Source organism: Antennarius striatus, chromosome 22 (genome assembly GCF_040054535.1).
Source record: "Antennarius striatus isolate MH-2024 chromosome 22, ASM4005453v1, whole genome shotgun sequence".
In the NCBI taxonomy this organism is placed as follows: Eukaryota; Metazoa; Chordata; class Actinopteri; order Lophiiformes; family Antennariidae; genus Antennarius; species Antennarius striatus.
The window spans coordinates 279,675-299,127 of NC_090797.1; the positions used below are offsets into that span (position 1 = coordinate 279,675).

Genomic DNA, 19,453 nt, shown 5'->3' on the forward strand with positions numbered 1-19,453 from the left:
CCTCCAGGACATTCCTAACAAACTCCTCCTTCAAGATAACTCCTCCTCCATTTCTCTTCCCATCTATACCATGATAGAACAACTTGAACCCTGCTCCTAAACTTCTAGCCTTGCTACCTTTCCACCTGGTCTCCTGGACACACAGTATGTCTACCTTCCTCCTCTGCATCATGTCAACCAACTCTCTACCTTTTCCTGTCATAGTTCCAACATTCAACGTCCCTACTCTCAGTCCTATACTCTTGGTGTTCCTCTTCTCTTTCTTCGAGCGAACACACTTTCCTCCTCTCCTTCTTCGACCAACAGTAATCCAATTTCCACCGGCGCCCTGTAGGTCAACAGCGCCGATGGCGGTCGTTGTTAACCCGGGCCTCGACCGATCCGGTATGGAAGTCATAGGTTTGATTTCCATCTTTGATTTGGCAAAAGTTTTACGCCGGATGCCCTTCCTGACGCAACCCTCTGTATTTATCCGGGCCTGGGACCGGCACAATAAGACACTGGCTTGTGTCCTCTTGCGGCTACATTACTAAAGTACGTTAAACTAATGTACACTAAACTAAAGCATGTTAAATGCACGTTAAATTTAATGTACGTTAAATAATTGTACATTAATGCATGTTAAACTAACACGTTAAATTAAATATATCGACATAATTTAAATAGTTAAATATAGTTCTCTTATTATAGTTAATATAGTTAAATATAGTTAGTTAAATATATTAACATAATTCTTAGACGACTGGAAACTTGTTGGCTAGCTAGCTGTCTGACGCTCAAGAAATTAATATTTCAGGGATCAATACCTAACAATAAACGATTAAAAATCAATACAGTGCATCAGCATGAGGACAGAAACGGAGTAGCTTCAGAGACGCTAACGCTACCTTAAATACATTAAATAACTCATCTACAAGCTAGCTGTCTGCTAACAAGACAATGCGGTCATGCTAACGTCTAGCTAGCTGTCTGCTAACAAGACAATGCGGTCATGCTAACGTCTAGCTAGCTGTCTGCTAGCAAGACAACACGGTCATGCTAACGTCTAGCTAGCTGTCTGCTAACAAGACAACGCGGTCATGCTAACGTCTAGCTAGCTGTCTGCTAACTAAACAACGCGGTCATGCTAACGTCTAGCTAGCTGTCTGCTAACTAAACAACGCGGTCTTGCTAACGTCTAGCTAGCTGTCTGCTAACTAAACAACGCGGTCATGCTAACGTCTAGCTAGCTGTCTGCTAACTAAACAACGCGGTCATGCTAACGTCTAGCTAGCTGTCTGTTAACTAAACAACGCGGTCTTGCTAACGTCTAGCTAGCTGTCTGCTAACTAAACAACGCGGTCATGCTAACGTCTAGCTAGCTGTCTGCTAACTAAACAACGCGGTCATGCTAACGTCTAGCTAGCTGTCTGCTAACTAAACAACGCGGTCATGCTAACGTCGCTCCTGAAACGTGACGACACAAACAGGAAGTAGTTCTCACTTTTATTGCAGAACGACTGAAATGGAAAAGGCACCACGACAACCAGAACCAGAACCGCTCTGATTGGACGCTCACTCCACAGGTTCTCCCAATCAGACACAACCAACAGTCAGCCAATCATGTTCAACGTTTGAGCATTTAATGACCCGGTTCCTCTGGTCCAGACCCGGTTCCTCTGGTCCAGACCCGGTTCCTCTGGTCCAGACCCGGTTCCTCTGGTCCAGACCCGGTTCCTCTGATCCAGACCCGGTTCCTCTGGTCCAGACCCGGTTCCTCTGGTCCAGACCCGGGTCTTCTGATCCAGACCCGGTTCCTCAGGCGGATCTGAACCCGGATCAGCTGCAGGTTGTCCCAGAACAATCCAGGGGACTGAGGCCTACCGACGTTCTGCGTGGTCGGGACAGGAAGTGAACCTGCAGGTGGTTTGAAGGTCGCTGAAGGTCGTTGACCCCACAGCCTCGATAGCTCTACCAACGCTGCACCTTGTTTACAAACAGGAAAACTTTATTTAAATGATCGACTGGTTTTTTCTCATCATTACTTCTGTTAGACTAATGAAAGATTTATTCTACATGTCCACTGGAGGCTCCGCCTCCTGCTCCGCCTCTTCCTCCACACATTAAACGGTGACAAACGTTCGTTGACATCGATGTTTGTGTTGTTTGTCCAGCTGCTCTAAACAACAACATGAAGGCGCGGCTCGCAGTCGTAGCATGTCCATGCTAAAGCGTGAAATCACTGCCACAAGCCCCGCCCAGCTGCCTGTGAGCCCCCTGGTTGGTTGAGAGCACGCCATTCTTCTGCCACACATCGTTAAAATAAACATGTTTACCCCGGTGGCTCCGCCCATTGGATGGATCAGCCTATCAGACGTGTACAAGCCAGTCAAATGGCGTCCTTCAGGGCAACACGGTGGCCGGTGGCTCCGCCCTATGGAGACGAGCTGAGGAGCTCCGCCCTCCTGCGCATGGTCGCCACAAAGTGGGCGTGGTCAGCCGCTGCCTGAGGGTGGAGAGTGGGAGAAGACAGCAGCTGAGGTGTGAAAGGAGGAGGAAGAGGAGGGGCTGGAGCTCAGTGGGCGGGGCCTTCATCAAAAGACTCCACCCCTGAGTCACAGGTGAGCGCTGCCAGTTTCTCCTGTCGCCTCCTCATGATCTCCTGGAGCTCCGAGCCAGAACTCCTCTGGAGGAGAAAGAAGAGAGGAGGAGGAAGAGGAGAGGAGGAAGAGGAGAGGAAGAAGAGGAGAGGAGGAAGAGGAGAGGAGGAAGAGGAGAGGAGGAAGAGGAGAGGAGAGGAGGAAGAGGAGAGGAGGAAGAGGAGAGGAGGAAGAGGAGGAGGAGGGAGAGGAGAGGAGAGGAGGAAGAGGAGAGGAGGAAGAGGAGAGGAGAGGAGGAAGAGGAGAGGAGGAAGAGGAGGAGGAGGGAGAGGAGGAAAAGGGGAGGAGGAAGAGGAAGAGGAGAGGAGGAGGAGGAAGAGGAGGAAGAGGAGAGGAGGAAGAGGAGAGGAGGAAGAGGAGAGGAGAGGAGGAAGAGGAGAGGAGGAAGAGGAGAGGAGAGGAGGAAGAGGAGAGGAGGAAGAGGAGAGGAGGAAGAGGAGAGGAGGAAGAGGAGGAGGAGGGAGAGGAGGAAAAGGGGAGGAGGAAGAGGAGAGGAGAAAGAAGAGAGGAGGAGGAGAGGAGGAAGAGGAGAGGAGGAAGAGGAAGAGGAGAGGAGGAGGAGGAAGAGGAGGAAGAGGAGAGGAGGAAGAGGAGAGGAGGAGAGGAGGAAGAGGAGAGGAGGAAGAGGAAGAGGAGAGGAGGAAGAGGAGAGGAGGAAGAGGAGAGGAGGAAGAGGGGGAGGAGGAGAGGAGGAAGAAGAGGAGGAGGAAGAGGAGGAGGAAGAGGAGAGGAGGAGGAGGAAGAGGAGGAGGAGGAAGAGGAGGAGGAGAGGAGGAAGAGGAGAGAAGAGGGGAAACGCTGTCAGTAAATGAAGAACTTTTCCTCTTCTCAGCTTCTAGTTCTGGGACTCAGAGGTGGGGACGGGGTCAGCTGGTGGGGGCAGAGAGCATGCTGGGTAATGAAGTCCCACCTCAGTCCTGCTGCCACACCAATAAATATGAGGATAATAAATAAAAAACAAACGAACAAAAATATGTGTGTACAAATACATTTAAATATTACTGATTATTTATTTACTGTTTACTTTTTATTCAATGATTATTAGTTTATTTATTAACTTTATTCATTAGATTAACCAGCATCGATCCTGATCAGCGATCCATCTGCCAATCATCAATCACTGGCCTCTGGGCCAATCAGAATCATCGTTTGCTCCTGGCATATGAAGGAGGCTGGGAAGAACAGTGCTAACGAAAGCTAAGCTAGCTCAGCTACATCCTGGTCTCTACGGGGAGACGTGTGGGGGGGCAGGAGAACCAAAACCGGGGGGGGGGCAGGAGAACCAGCATCAGGGCTACCTATGTGGGGCTATCTAACAATGAGGGTGGGGGGACCTAAGACTGGGAGCGGGGCTACTCCTGAACGTGTGGAACTTGGTCCTGAAGGCCAGAGTCAGGACAGGAAATGAGGAACATGTCCTCCAGAGGTCCTCCAGAGGTCCTCCAGAGGTCCTCCAGAGGTTCTCCAGAGGTCCTCCAGAGGTCCTCCAGAGGTCCTCCAGAGGTCCTCCAGAGGTTCTCCAGAGGTCCTCCAGAGGTTCTCCTGAGGTCCTCCAGAGGTCCTCCTGAGGTCCTCCAGAGGTCCTCCAGAGGTTCTCCTGAGGTCCTCCAGAGGTCCTCCAGAGGTTCTCCAGAGGTCCTCCAGAGGTTCTCCTGAGGTCCTCCAGAGGTCCTCCAGAGGTTCTCCTGAGGTCCTCCAGAGGACCTCCTGAGGCAGGACTGGTCCTCTGACTCTGGCCAACAGGAGAAGCCGTGACGTTCTGTGGACTCGGTACCTCAGAGTCTGGTGAAGACCGGAGGAGGGTCAGAAGAAGACCTGCAGCGGGGACAGAACCAGAGACCGGACCAGAGCTGGAGGACAGAACCTAGAACCAGTCAAGACCCTGATGGTCCTCAGCAGACAGAAAACCAGGACCAGAACCAGGAGCAGGTCCAGAACCAGGACCAGGACAGGGTGCAGGAGCAGGTCCAGTAGCTCTCAGCTTCATTAAATCAGTGACAAATCTGTTGCTAGGCAACACCTGTGGCGCCGTGCGCTAACACTGATAGGATGACACGCCCTGTCCATGTGATGAACCAATCAGCTGCCTGAACTACCAATGAGCAGCCTGCTGGCGTGGCCACACCCACCTCTAGCGCCGCCTTCTGGACGGTGACCTGGCTGAAGACGCGGGCGCCGTCGTCGGGGACGACCGTCTTCAGCTCCTCCTTGTTGAGGGAGAACAGCTGGGCGCCGGTCAGGACCCCCAGGCTGGACACGGTGCTGCGGGGGGAGGACACGGTCAGGTGACAGGGCCCCGCCCACTGCAGGTGAAGGTCAGAGCCCCGCCCACAGCACCCGCAGGACCAGTGCTGGTGCAGTGGACGAGGGGCGGGGCTCGTCCTGACCCCAGGTGTAGTGGACGCATCTCTGATCAGTTTATTTCCTCACATCTCACGGACCAATCAGCACTCAGCACCATTCTGTGGTGCTTTTCTGGCGGCGCTCTGGTTTCCCAGCCGACAGTGAACTCACACTGGACTGAAGCCTTTGGCCTCCAGCCAGGCTCTGACATCATCAGGCGATGAGTCGTAGGTGATGCTGACAGCTGGTTGGCTGCCGCCGCGGGGCGGAGCCTGGAACTTCTTCTGCGCGCTGCGACCCAACGTCAGTCTGTGCATCAGCTCGTCCTGAACCTCCTCCATGGTGGACTTCCTGCCTGCAGGGGGGGCAGGGGTAAATTATAATGACTATATTATTGTTATTATTATTGTATTATTATATTATGTTATTATAATTTTATTACATTATTAAATGATTATATTCTTCTTCTTTTACTCTATTATTATATTATATTATATCAATGTAGCCACAAGAGGACACAAGCCAGTGTCTTATTGTGCCGGTCCCAGGCCCGGATAAATACAGAGGGTTGCGTCAGGAAGGGCATCCGGCGTAAAACTTTTGCCAAATCAAAGATGCGAATCAAACCTATGACTTCCATACCGGATCGGTCGAGGCCCGGGTTAACAACGACCGCCATCGGCGCTGTTGACCTACAGGGCGCCGGTGGAAATTGGACTACTGTTGGTCGAAGAAGGAGAGGAGGAAAGTGCGTTCGCTCGAAGAGAGAGAAGAGGAACACCAAGAGTATAGGACTGAGAGTAGGGACGTTGAATGTTGGAACTATGACAGGAAAAGGTAGAGAGTTGGTTGACATGATGCAGAGGAGGAAGGTAGACATACTGTGTGTCCAGGAGACCAGGTGGAAAGGTAGCAAGGCTAGAAGTTTAGGAACAGGGTTCAAGTTGTTCTGTCATGGTGTAGATGGGAAGAGAAATGGAGGAGGAGTTATCTTGAAGGAGGAGTTTGTTAGGAATGTCCTGGAGGTAAAAAGAGTGTCAGATAGAGTGATGAGTCTGAAGCTAGAAATAGAAGGTGTGATGTTCAATGTTGTTAGTGGGTATGCTCCACAGGTAGGATGTGAGCTGGAGGAGAAGGAGAAATTCTGGTCGGACTTTGATGAAGTGATGCAGAGCAGACCTAGAAGTGAGAGAGTTGTCATTGGAGCAGACTTCAATGGACATGTTGCTGCAGGAAACAGAGGTGATGAGGAGGTGATGGGCAGGTTTGGTATCCAGGAGAGGAACGCAGAAGGACAGATGGTAGTTGACTTTGCAAAAAGGATGGAAATGGCTGTAGTGAATACTTTCTTCCAGAAGAGGCAGGAACATAGAGTGACCTATAAGAGTGGAGGTAGGAGCACACAGGTAGACTACATCTGGTGTAGACGGTGTAACCTGAAAGAGATCAGTGACTGTAAAGTAGTGGTAGGTGAGAGTGTAGCCAAACAGCATAGGATGGTGGTGTGTAGGATGACTCTGGTGGTGAGGAAGATGAAGAGGACAAAGGCAGAGCAGAAGACGAAATGGTGGAAGCTGAAAAAGGAAGAGTGTTGCATGACTTTTAGGAAGGAGTTAAGACAGGCTCTGGGTGGTCAGGAGGTGCTTCCAGATGACTGGACAACTACAGCTAATGTGATCAGGGAGACAGGTAGGAGAGTACTTGGTGTGTCATCTGGAAGGAAAGTAGATAAGGAGACTTGGTGGTGGAATGAGGAGGTACAGGAGTGTATACAGAGAAAGAGGTTAGCTAAGAAGAAGTGGGACACTGAGAGGACTGAGGAGAGTAGACAGGAGTACAGGGAGATGCAGCGTAAGGTGAAGGTAGAGGTAGCAAAGGCCAAACAAGAAGCTTATGATAACTTGTATGCTAGGTTGGACAGTAAGGAGGGAGAGACTGATCTGTACCGGTTGGCAAGACAGAGAGACAGAGATGGGAAGGACGTGCAGCAGGTTAGGGTGATTAAGGATAGGGATGGAAGTCTATTGACAGGTGCCAGTAGTGTGATGGGAAGATGGAAAGAGTACTTTGAAGAGTTGATGAACGTGGAAAATGAGAGAGAACAAAGACTAGAAGAGGTGACTGTTGTGGACCAGGAAGTAGCAAAGATTAGTCAGCATGAAGTGAGGAGGGCACTGAAGAGGATGAAGAGTGGAAAGGCAGTCGGTCCTGATGATATACCTGTAGAGGTTTGGAAGTGTCTAGGAGAGGTGGCAGTAGAGTTTCTGACTGAGTTGTTCAACAGGATCTTAGATAGTGAGAAGATGCCTGAGGAATGGAGGAGAAGTGTGCTGGTGCCCATTTTTAAGAACAAGGGAGATGTGCAGAGTTGTGGCAACTACAGAGGAATAAAGCTGATGAGCCATACAATGAAGTTATGGGAGAGAGTAGTGGAAGCTAGACTAAGGGCAGAAGTGAACATTTGTGAGCAACAGTATGGTTTCATGCCAAAACAGAGTACTACAGATGCAGTATTTGCTTTGAGGATGTTGATAGAGAAGTACAGAGAAGGCCAGAGGGAGCTGCATTGTGTTTTTGTAGATCTGGAGAAAGCTGATGACAGGGTGTCCAGAGAGGAACTGTGGTATTGTATGAGGAAGTCTGGAGTGGCAGAGAAGTATGTTAGAGCGGTGCAGGACATGTATGAGGACTGTAAGACAGTGGTGAGGTGTGCTGTAGGTGTGACAGAGGAGTTCAAGGTGGAGGTGGGACTGCATCAGGGATCAGCTCTGAGCCCCTTCTTGTTGCTATGGTGATGGACAGGCTGACAGACGAGGTTAGACAGGAATCTCCATGGACTATGATGTTTGCAGATGACATTGTGATCTGCAGTGAGAGCAGGGAACAGGTGGAGGAGAAGCTAGAGAGGTGGAGGTTTGTCCTGGAAAGGAGAGGAATGAAGGTTAGCCGCAGTAAGACAGAGTACATGTGTGTGAATGAGAGGGACCCAAGTGGAAGAGTGAGGTTACAGGGAGAAGAGATCAAGAAGGTGGAGGATTTGAAGTACTTAGGCTCAACAGTCCAGAGCAATGGAGAGTGTGGAAAAGAGGTGAAGAAGCGTGTCCAGGCAGGATGGAAAGGGTGGAGGAAAGTGTCAGGTGTGATGTGTGATAGAAGAGTTTCAGCTAAAATGAAAGGAAAGGTGTACAAAACTGTGGTGAGACCAGCGATGTTGTTTGGTCTAGAGACAGTGTCACTGAGGAAAAGACAGGAGACAGAGCTGGAGGTAGCAGAGATGAAGATGCTGAGGTTCTCTCTGGGAGTGACCAGGATGGATAGGATCAGGAATGAGTACATCAGAGGGACAGCACATGTTAGAGGTTCTGGAGATAAAGTCAGAGAGGCCAGACTGAGATGGTTTGGACATGTCCAGAGGAGAGATAGTGAATATATTGGTAGAAGGATGCTGAGTTCTGAACTGCCAGGCAGGAGGCCTAGAGGAAGACCAAAGAGGAGGTTTATGGATGTAGTGAAAGAGGACATGAAGGTAGTTGGTGTGAGAGAAGAGGATGAGAAGACAGGGTTAGATGGAGGACACTGATTGGCTGAGGAGACCCTGAAGGGAGAAGCCCAAAGGAAAAGAAGAAGATTATATTATATTATATTATATTATATTATATTATTAGAGAACATACAAACACCCAGAGAGGACTAGAACCACAACCTTCTTGCTGAGACAAGGTGCGACCCACGGTACCACCCATAACTATTGTTACATCATTATTATTATTATATTTTGTAGCATTATTTTTATGATATATTATTTTTATTGTGTTATTTTTTTTATTCTGATAACAGGTACTGTAGTCGTGGTTCTATTTGACGTCTCTTATTTTGGCGGTGTGGCGTAGGGGGTGGTCCTTCCTCTTTGCTGTGGTTAGTAAATGTTGACCAGCAGTGATGACATCATCATTGTTTATACTGTCATTAAGTTAAAACTTGACATTTTTAACAAACTTCAGCCCCGCCCCACTGGACTCACGATTGGCGTTGGGGGGCCTCTGGTTGCCGGTGCTCCCGTTGTCGCTGGAGGCGGAGCTGCTCTGGCGGCTGACGGCGCTGCTGCCGGGCGGCGGCTGCGTGGGGTCGGCAGCCGGGGGGGGCATTGGCGGCGTGGGCAGCCCAGTGGGGGCCGGCGGGGTCCGGGTGGGGGTGGGGGGCATTGAAGTCACCACGGGTTTACTGGGGGCGTGGTCTGAGCGCGTCTGTTTCTGAGGAGGAAGTGGTCACCGTCACATGAAGTTCACCTGTAAACACACCTGTAAACACACCTGTCCACACGCCATGTTGTTTACCTCGTTCAGCTCCCCCAGCAGCTGCTGCTCACGACCAATCAGAACGCAGGGGTCAGAACACACATGTCACATGATTATGCTAACGTCACATGATCACGCTAACCGCTGAGAGCTAACGTGATCACGCTAACCTTAAATACGTAAAGGAACAATCTGACGCTAATATCCTCCTGCTGGTTAGTGTATCATTAGCTTAGCATAACAGAGGGCGTGGCCAGGACACAGCAGTTAGCATCACCGCTACGGTGCACACGGCAAGCAGATCCCGCCCCGCTGTATGCTAAGTGTTAGCATTGTGCTGATTGTAGCAACAAATAGCTTCTACATGATGCTCAGCTGCTGTTAACATAGCTTAGCACGCCATTAGCTAGCAGATAGCAATGGATGCATGACGCTACGCTAAGCTTCTCTAGCTCGTAACAAATGGCAATGATAACTGTTAGCAGCAGTTACCCACCATCACAGAACCTTTTTCAGCTAGCTTAGCGTGAAGAATGGCAGCACGGGAAACTAGCATCACAAAGATATTTCTGTCTAATCTATGCTCACTGCTAGCAGAAAACACTGTTTACAGCTAACCATGCTAACAAACAACTAGCATAACTGCTATTATTTAGCTTGTTACAGATGTAGCCTCTTAAAGAAAAGATAAGGGAGGATCTGTAGGCATAGCATGCTAACATGCTAATGTTTGTAGTTAGTTGAGGGTCAAACAGAGTGTCTGTTGTTAGCAGGTTGTAGCATTGAAGCTAACGGCTAAGCGCTAACCAGCAGGTGACCGTGAGACTGTCCCTTTAAGGCTCACAGCAGACATGAACAGGAAGTGACATCACGCCGTCTCCTACCTTGAACAACTCAAACTCCCTCTTTGGCATCATCAGCTTTAACAGAACGTGAACACAGGTGATGAGCTGGGGGCGTGACTTGCCTGGTAACCGTGGTGACGCCCGGTCCTACCTGGATGGTGTGGCTGTAGACGGGCTCCCCCCGGCAGGTGACCTCCAGGATGTTGTTTGGCACGTAGCCCGAGGCCCCGCCCCCATTACACACCTTCCACCACTGCTTCCTGCCGTCCAGCACCTGCAGACGAGCCTCAGGGATTAGACCCCGGCGGCGGCGTTACCATGGCGACCAGACGGCAGTGTTACCTGGACGACCTCGTCCCTGACGAGCGACAGCTCCGTGTTGTTCCGCGCCACAAAGTCGTACTTGGATTTGGCAAAGAGTTTTGATTGGCCGCTGCTGCCATCGCCTCTGAAACACATCAGCCAATCACAGCGTGAGTCTCACGCCCTGATCCCGGACCTGCGTTTGACGGCGTGGGGGGGGTGTACCCGTCTGCAGGAGGGAACGTCTGCAGCGCCATCTGCACCGCCGTCTGCAGCGAAAACACAAACAGGAAGTGAGCGGAGCCTCGACAGCGACTTCCTGTGGCTGAGGGGGCGGGGCTGAGATGGACACACCTCCTGAGCCAGCCTCGTCTGAAGCTCCTCCCGCCGCTGGGCGTCGGCGTGGGCGAGGCTCTCCACCAGCTGAGTCAGCTCCTCCTCCCGGGACGCCGCCGGCGGTGGGGGTATCGGTGGGGGCGCGGGGGGCTCCCAGCCGTCACGGAACCGCAACAGGCAGGGGGGGAAGTAGTGATCCCTGGGCCACTCCAACCTGGACACGCGTCACATGACATCAAAGTTCCATTCAGGCCACGCCCTCAGGCCATGCCCTCAGGCCACGCCCTCAGGCCTCACCTGCAGCGGGTCCAGCCGTCCCCCAGCGTGACCCACAGGTGGCACTCCTCAGACGTCCCCGAGGCGTGAAGGAAGTCTATGGCGTCTCTGGTCAGCAGGGGAACCACCACGCTACGCGCCAGCTCCACGCCGCCGGACGCCTGGATCACCTGATGGACATGTGTGGGGGGGGTTAGCGTCTGTTAGCGTCTCTTAGCGTCTGTAAGTCGTGTAAGAAAACACTTTGTTTTTGTTTATTGAAAAAATACAATCAAACGGGGGGTGGGGGTGGCTGACCATCTGGAGGGGCGTGAACAGGAAGTGGAGCAGATCCACGGCGCTCGGGTTCTGGATGTGGTCCTTCAGCTGAGCCTGAGGAGCAGAGAGAACAACAGACTGGTGATGGTGGTGATGGTGATGGTGGTGATGATGGTGGTGATGGTGGTGATGATGGTGATGGTGGTGATGGTGGTGATGATGGTGATGGTGATGGTGGTGATGATGGTGGTGGTGATGGTGATGGTGGTGATGATGATGGTGATGGTGGTGGTGATGGTGGTGATGGTGGTGATGATGGTGATGGTGGTGATGATGGTGATGGTGGTGATGATGGTGATGGTGGTGATGATGGTGATGGTGGTGATGATGGTGATGATGGTGATGGTGGTGATGATGGTGATGATGGTGATGGTGGTGATGATGGTGATGGTGGTGATGATGGTGATGATGGTGATGGTGGTGATGATGGTGATGATGGTGATGGTGGTGATGATGGTGATGGTGGTGATGGTGGTGATGGTGGTGATGATGATGGTGGTGATGGTGGTGATGAAGACGCTCTACCAGCTGGTTGAAGGCGTGTTTGAACTTCTGCAGACAGTCCACGAACTCCTCCTGGGGGGGCGGTTTGGAGCGCAGCGTCAGGATGCCCTCTGGTGGTCAGTCAGGTTCCCATGGAAACAAACAATAAGCTTGTTGACAAACAACCTATTTTGTTTTGTTCCGTTTGTTCAGGTGCGTGAGGAAGAGCCCCCCCCTCAGGAGCCCCCCCCTCAAGAGCCACGCCCCCAAGGGCCAGGTTCACTTTAGATCAGCATTTGAGTGTTTACCCTTACCCTCAAGAGGAAGTGTTGTAGGAAGAGGAAGTGTTGTAGGAAGAGGAAGTGTTGTAGGAAGAGGAAGTGTTGTAGGAAGAGGAAGTGTTGTAGGAAGAGGAAGTGTTGTAGGAAGAGGAAGTGTTGTAGGAAGAGGAAGTGTTGTAGGAAGAGGAAGTGTTGTAGGAAAGGGGCGGTCTCAGGAGTCTGTGGGTGTGTGGGGGCGTGTCACCTCCTGGCTCCCTCTTCTTGCCCCTTTTGCCCCTCTTCCTCCCGGAGAGCTCTCTGAAGGCCTCGGCCGCCTTCTGCAGTTTGGTGATGAAGAACTCCACGTCGTCCAGGATGTGGTTTAGGATTTGCTGCCGGGGCCAGAGGTCAGAGGGTTTGGGTTAGGGTCATGTTCTTCACTGACGGACCCCGTTGACCTGTGACCCCTCAGGTCGGTGGAACTCACCACGTCTCGGTCGACTCTGGTGACGCCCACCTCCCCTGATTGGTCCCCCGACGTCTGTCTGTCGTCTGCTGACGGGAAGCAAAAGCCAATCAGAAGCCAGCGTCTGGATGTTGATCAATAGTCACCAAGTTAGTCAATAATCAATAACAGAGCCACATCTGTCTCACAGTCTTGCTGCTCATTGGTCCAGGCAGACCAGGCCGTCGCCCGATTGGAGGACTCTGGTGGTTCGGGGGCGGGGTCAGCTGGAGGAGGCGGGATCATCCCCTCGCTCTTCTGGATCCGTCTGCAGACAGACGAGAGCGGTCAGCCAATCAGCTGCCCGCCTGAACACATGGCCCCTCCCCCTGCGTGCTGATTAGTCCTCACCTCAGGGCCTCCGGTCTCGTCTTCTTGCCCCCCCTGGCGTCCTGGACGGCGCTCTGGATGTCTTCTCGGATCAGGTGGGCCTGGGGGACGTGACGGCGTCAGACCAGACCGGGCCTGAAGCGACCAATCACAGCGGACCTACCTTGACGCCGTCGCACTGGAACAGGTGCAGGTGTGCTTTGGTCTGACCCGGGTCCTTACAGACCAGAGCCAAGATGGAGTCGTAGCTGCAGACCTTCTCCACCGCCTGGACCTGCTGGACCGACCCCACGGGGAAGTTCTCCAGCTCGTTCTGGAACACAGAAGGCTCCTGAGCACAGCGGCATGCTGGGAACGCCGTGAGATGGCGTCCTGTCCCACCTGGGCCTCCTGGTCCACGAGGCTGACACTCCTGGGGTCCACCTGCAGCAGCAGCTCCTGGGTCCACACCTTCCCCCGGGCGTCCAGCAGGCGGAGCCGCCGCACGCCGTCCTCCACCGTCAGCAGCCCGTCCTTACGGTCCAATAGGAACGTGGTCAGGTGCTGGGGGCGGAGCAACACAGCGTGGGTCCAGTCCCAGAGACATCAGAGCCTCTGGGACTGGACCCACCTCCACCTGGTACTGGGACATGTCCGTCAGGCTGGAGCTGCTGGTTCCTCTGGGCTCTGCAGGAGAGAGGAGATCAGACCTGGACTGGTCCCTCTGGTCCCAGAACTCCAGAACCTCCAGAACCCACAGAACCTGAGGGCCTGGAACCTCCTAGACGTTCCACTCAACACAAACAAACAAACAAACAAACAAACAAACAAACAAACAAACAAACACTCACTTTGACTCTTCTTCTGTTTGGCAGACGAGCGCAGGAAATAGAAACCATCTGATCCTGTCGACCAATCAGATGAGACAAGCCATGAGTCACTGAAACCACACCCACCTCCTCCTCCAACGGAAGCTCACCTGACACACCTGAGGCGCCACGCCTGGATCTGGCACTGGGGGGGTCAGAGGGGGCATGGCCACTGAGAGAGAGAGACGGGTTAAAACCACTGATCAGACATCCTGCCAATTAGGATCAATACAACTGATCACATGACATTTATGATTTAATAACACACACGATGTCATGTGTGATGTCATACGTGGCGTTATGTGTGACGTCATGTGTGACGTCATGTGTGACATCACAAACTCCAGACTGAACAGGTGCCACAGGCTCTGTGCTCCTATTGGTCCGAGCCCAGGCCACGCCTCCTGATCTACAGCGGCCCTGCCTCCTGGACCTGATCCGGTGACCTGATGGCGGTCTGGGTTCAGGTTTCACGGGGTGGTGTGTTCAGGTGTCACAGGAATCAACGGAGACACGCCTGAAGCTGCTGCTCCTAGTGGCAGCAGGCCGCCGCCACCACGCCGCCGCCACACCGCCGCCACCACGCCGCCACACCGCCGCCACCACGCCGCCACCACACCGCCACACCGCCGCCACACCGCCGCCACCACGCCGCCACCACGCCGCCACACCGCCGCCACGCCGCTGCTGCTTTGGTTTAGTTGACTGGCATTCATTTATAACTAACCGATTTGAAACACGTTGTTTTGTTTACCAGCTGTGTGGTTTTGATGTTGTTAACATCAGTATGTTAGCGTGTTAGCGTGCTAACATACTCACATCAGGACTGATGCGAGTATGTTAGCGTGTTAGCGTGCTAACATACTCACATCAGGACTGATGTTAGTATGTTAGCATCAGGACTGATGTTAGTATGTTAGCATCAGGACTGATGTTAGTATGTTAGCATCAGGACTGATGTGAGTATGTTAGCATCAGGACTGATGTGAGTATGTTAGCATCAGGACTGATGTGAGTATGTTAGCATCAGGACTGATGTTAGTATGTTAGCGTGCTAACACGTAATAAATACTGACTTGATCTGGGAGCTGGAGGAGCTGAAGATGCCGGAGGCGAGAGCTGGAGGGTCAAAGCCGTTCATCCTGGAACAGAGACACCTTCATCACCATCACCATCATCACCATCATCATCTTCATCATCACCATCACCATCATCACCATCATCATCTTCATCACTAGTCTGTTGTTCTCTCTGCTCCTCAGGCTCAGCTGAAGGACCACATCCAGTGGTCCATCAGCCCTGGATCTGTTCCACTTCCTGTTCACGCCCCTCCAGATGGTCAGCCACCCCCACCCCCCGTTTGTTTTTGTTTTCACCATCATCAACATCATTATTATTATCATCATGGTCGTCATGGTGACAGCTGACAGCGTTCCTCTCTCCTCCCTCAGGAGGTTGTTGAGGTCAGGACTGATTACTTTTCCCAGGAGTCAGACTCTATTTAGACTCTGTATCCATGGCAACAGGAGGAGGGAGGAGTCAGAAACATCTTCTTCCCTGTCAGAGGACGGACACACACACACACACACACACACACACACAGCTGCTGGACTTTCGTCGGTCAGGTGTTTCCATGGCAACGCAGTCCTCTGCCATTGGCTCAGAAGACTCCACATAGCCTGGCTATTGGGCGAGCACAGATCATGTGACGCTAACGCCCCCACCGGTCTCCCGGTCCTGTAACGGGTCCTTCAGGACCACCTGATCCAGGTAGCCTCCCCTCACTGGTGGGGGAGGAGCTTTAAGTGTGACTCTCACTCTGATTGGACGGCAACGATCTGTCAGCAGATGAATGAGTCCATGAACGGGAGGGAGGCAGCACTGACCTGGTTCTGACCCGACCCGCTCCAGGTTACACTCTGCCCGTCTCACCCGCCCATCTCACCCCTTCCCCTCACCTGGGCTCCCACCGATTCGCATCAGACGCGTCTCTAAACGCCGTCACTCGGGTCAAAGTCCAAACGGTTTAATGAGTCACTGAGCAGGAAGTGCTACGTCGCCACGGCAACGACACGCTGAAATCAGCTGGTAGTCTCTCACCATGACAACCAGGACCAGAAGAACAGAACCGACCCGCAACCCCCCTTTGACAGGTCGTTAAAACACCTGGAGACTAGGTAAAAACACCTGGAGACTAGTTAAAAATACCTGGAGACTAGTTAAAAACACCTGGAGACTAGTTAAAAACACCTGGAGACTAGTTAAAAACAACTTGAGACTAGTTAAAAACAACTTGAGACTAGTTAAAAACACCTGGAGACTATATAAAACACCTGGAGACTAGTTAAAAACAACTAGAGACTAGTTAAAACACCTGGAGACTAGTTAAAAAACCCTGAAGACTAGTTAAAACACCTGGACACTAGTTAAAACCAACTAGAGACTAGTTAAAAACACCTGGAGACAAGTTAAAAATACCTGGAGACTAGTTAAAAACACCTGGAGACTAGTTAAAAACAACTTGAGACTAGTTAAAAACAACTTGAGACTAGTTAAAAACACCTGGAGACTATATAAAACACCTGGAGACTAGTTAAAAACAACTAGAGACTAGTTAAAAACACCTGGAGACAAGTTAAAAACACCTGGAGACTAGTTAAAAACAACTTGAGACTAGTTAAAAACAACTTGAGACTAGTTAAAAACACCTGGAGACTATATAAAACACCTGGAGACTAGTTAAAAACAACTAGAGACTAGTTAAAAACACCTGGAGACTAGTTAAAAACAACTTGAGACTAGTTAAAAACAACTTGAGACTAGTTAAAAACACCTGGAGACTATATAAAACACCTGGAGACTAGTTAAAAACAACTAGAGACTAGTTAAAACACCTGGAGACTAGTTAAAAAACCCTGAAGACTAGTTAAAACACCTGGACACTAGTTAAAACCAACTAGAGACTAGTTAAAACACCTGGAGACTAGTTAAAAACACCTGGAGACTAGTTAAAACACCTGGACACTAGTTAAAACCAACTAGAGACTAGTTAAAACACCTGGAGACTAGTTAAAAACACCTGGAGACTGGTTAAAAATACCTGGAGACTAGTTACAACACCTGGAGACTAGTTAAAAACACCTGGAGACAAGTTAAAAATACCTGGAGACTAGTTAAAAACACCTGGAGACTAGTTAAAAACACCTGGAGACTATATAAAACACCTGGAGACTAGTTGTAACAGGACACAAACTAGTCCTTGACTCAGCTGGTGAAACAATGTCATCTGATTGGCTGACAGACTGAACACACCAGAAACCAGACGACCCGCCCACAGAGAGGAAAGAGGATTTCAAGATTTACACACACACACACACACACACACACACACACACACACACACACACACACACACACACACACACACTAATCCCTACACTAATACTGTTTTCATTATGTTGAACTTCAGCACTGATCCTAAGCTCCACCCCTAAAGTTGAGCTCAGCCAGTCAGGACGTCCTGGAGGCGGGCCCACATCCAGAGGGGTGTTAGCTCTGCTACGAGTTCCCAACGATCAATACCAACGATTGATCCTGCAGCGCTGACCCTGGACCAGCAACATGATCTGACCTGGATTCACACGGAACTGAAGACCAGAACCCAAAGACCACAACGACCCCACCCCACCACCACCTGCCCCTGCTGGGGGGGAACCCCTCAACCTCCTGGTCCACAGACCCAAAACCAGAACATCCATGAGGTCCCTGTCCTCCCATCACAAACACCGAAGAACCAATCAGAGCAGAGGTCCTGAACTTGTGGGTGGAGCCTGATGCTGACCCCGCCCCTCTCTGGAGAGCCTGTGAAGGATCCGGACGGCTCTCAGAGCTGGACTGAGACCGGGTGGGTCTGGTTCCGGTCTGGTTCTGGTCGGACCCAGGCCTGTGAACCAGGGCGGGGCTAAAGCAGGTCTAAGGCGGGGCTACGGAGCTCGGGTCTTACCTGTCCTCCGGTCCACAGGTGCTCTGGTTCTGGCTGGGGAGGATTACTGCAGCTTGAGGACTCTAAGCCTCAGATCATGATGACGGACGGGTGGGGGCGGGGCGGGGGCGGGGCAACACGTCTGAGCACTGAGATGGCGACGCCCACACAGCAGCACACTTCCTGTCCACACCCCGTCAGCATCTTTGTTTGTTTGTTTGTTTGTTTGTTGACCCTAACCTTAGACTCACCGCCTGCCAATCAGATCCTGTTTTATACATGAGCCCCGCCTCCAGCAGGAACTGGCAGGTTACGTCACCCCGTTGTCATGGTGACCACACCCCAGCTCCCCAACAATGTTTACAGCTAAACAACAATGTTTACTCCTGTTTGTTTCTATTAAACTAAACAACAAAGTTTCACCGAGACGTAAACACGTTTGTTTGTTTGTTTATGAATGTAAAACAACAACAACTAATGTGATCAAAGTGATGACAACAAATAACATTACATTCAGTTTGTTTGTCAACAACCTGCCGCTGGTAAACAAACAAACCGTTCCGGTCAACAGGAGGTCTTCCGGTCCCGGCGGACCGGTTCCCACGACCGGAAACCGGATCCGGTCTGACCCGGTCCAACCGGCTGGTGCTAGCTGCTCCATGCTACCTGCTAGCGCACACGTCACGTGACTCCAACACGCGTTCCGGAGCCACAAATCGATCCGGTCAGGCTGGGAGCAGGACCAGTGAGCACCAGTCGATCAGCTGAGCAGATACAGACCATAATAACCCCGACCCGGTCTCAGGGGGGCCGGCTCCCCTCCGGTACCGGCTCGGGTCTCAGGGCTACCGGAACAACCTGTCCTCTGACGTCACCCAGTCTGCAGAGCGCGTGGCCCCGTTACCGTGAGACGCCGCCGGTACCGGTGCGGCTGCTCCACCTGGGGACCGGGTCCGGCTCCGGGCTGCGTGACCCCGGTGAACCGGCCGCTGGGGGTGGGGCCGGGGACCCGGACGCGTCAAAGCCACTTACCTGCAGGCGTCACACCGACATGGCCCCGGTAACGGCGCTCTGTCCGGTCCGACGGGCTCCACTCAGGTCCGGTTCCGGTGGGTCCACCCAACCGAGTGACCGAAAAGAAGCCCGACGTAAAAAAAAAGAACGAGCAGCTGAGAACCGGCGACCGGGAGATGAGTTCCCTCCGCGCTGTCTGACAGGCACAACCCGCCAGACAGGACACGCCCCTTCCGACATGACACCGCCCCTTTTCAAATCAAACCTCTGATCAAAAGTTCTGTCCACGCGTGACGTTTAAATGAAGAACTTTTAAATGAAGAACTTTTAAATAAAGAACTTTTAAATAAAGAACTTTTAAATAAAGAACTTCAAAACATTTCAAAACATAAAGACAAACTTCAGAAGTTAGAGTTCAGAAAGTTAAGGTGTCGACAGCAAACATTCAACAGGAAGTCCTCGATTTACGAACACAACTGGTTCCCAGAGATTGTTCATAAATTGATGTTGATGAGCGACTGTATGCTACTGTAGCATGTAGCATGTAGCTTTGCTTCAGAGTGAAGGAGAGAAGGAGGATTACCTGTCATCATTTCATCACCACGTTCTGTCGTGGACATCGTGATGACCCCAAACCCTAACCTAACCTAATCCTAACCTTATACTAACCCTAACC

General features: G+C 51.6%; 1 protein-coding gene across 12 annotated transcripts; it reads right to left on the minus strand.

Annotated features, from left to right (window-relative positions):
* Window positions 1–1,471: 1,471 nt before the first annotated feature.
* Window positions 1,472–18,987, minus strand: eps8a (EGFR pathway substrate 8a, signaling adaptor). 12 transcript variants are annotated; one of them, XR_011034140.1, is made up of 25 exons: window positions 18,796–18,987; window positions 14,858–14,923; window positions 13,892–13,953; window positions 13,764–13,817; window positions 13,544–13,599; window positions 13,315–13,476; window positions 13,097–13,246; window positions 12,955–13,034; window positions 12,753–12,871; window positions 12,586–12,653; window positions 12,364–12,490; window positions 11,881–11,969; window positions 11,335–11,409; window positions 11,059–11,207; window positions 10,780–10,975; window positions 10,651–10,694; window positions 10,465–10,570; window positions 10,274–10,396; window positions 10,162–10,197; window positions 9,317–9,340; window positions 9,004–9,232; window positions 5,154–5,337; window positions 4,769–4,901; window positions 2,316–2,485; window positions 1,472–1,965 (listed from the first exon to the last, which is right to left on the minus strand). XR_011034140.1 is itself a non-coding variant. In XM_068306516.1 (25 exons), the coding sequence occupies exons 2-24, from the start codon at window positions 14,920–14,922 to the stop codon at window positions 4,443–4,445; spliced, it is 2,343 nt and encodes a 780-aa protein (XP_068162617.1). In that variant the 5' UTR covers window position 14,923; window positions 18,796–18,987; the 3' UTR covers window positions 1,472–2,665; window positions 4,414–4,442. The 12 variants fall into 12 exon arrangements, 11 of the variants coding, with proteins under 11 accessions (XP_068162617.1, XP_068162615.1, XP_068162612.1 ...); XM_068306516.1 differs by adding an exon at window positions 4,414–4,454 and having other exon boundaries at window positions 1,472–2,665; XM_068306514.1 differs by having other exon boundaries at window positions 1,472–2,485.
* Window positions 18,988–19,453: the final 466 nt, after the last annotated feature.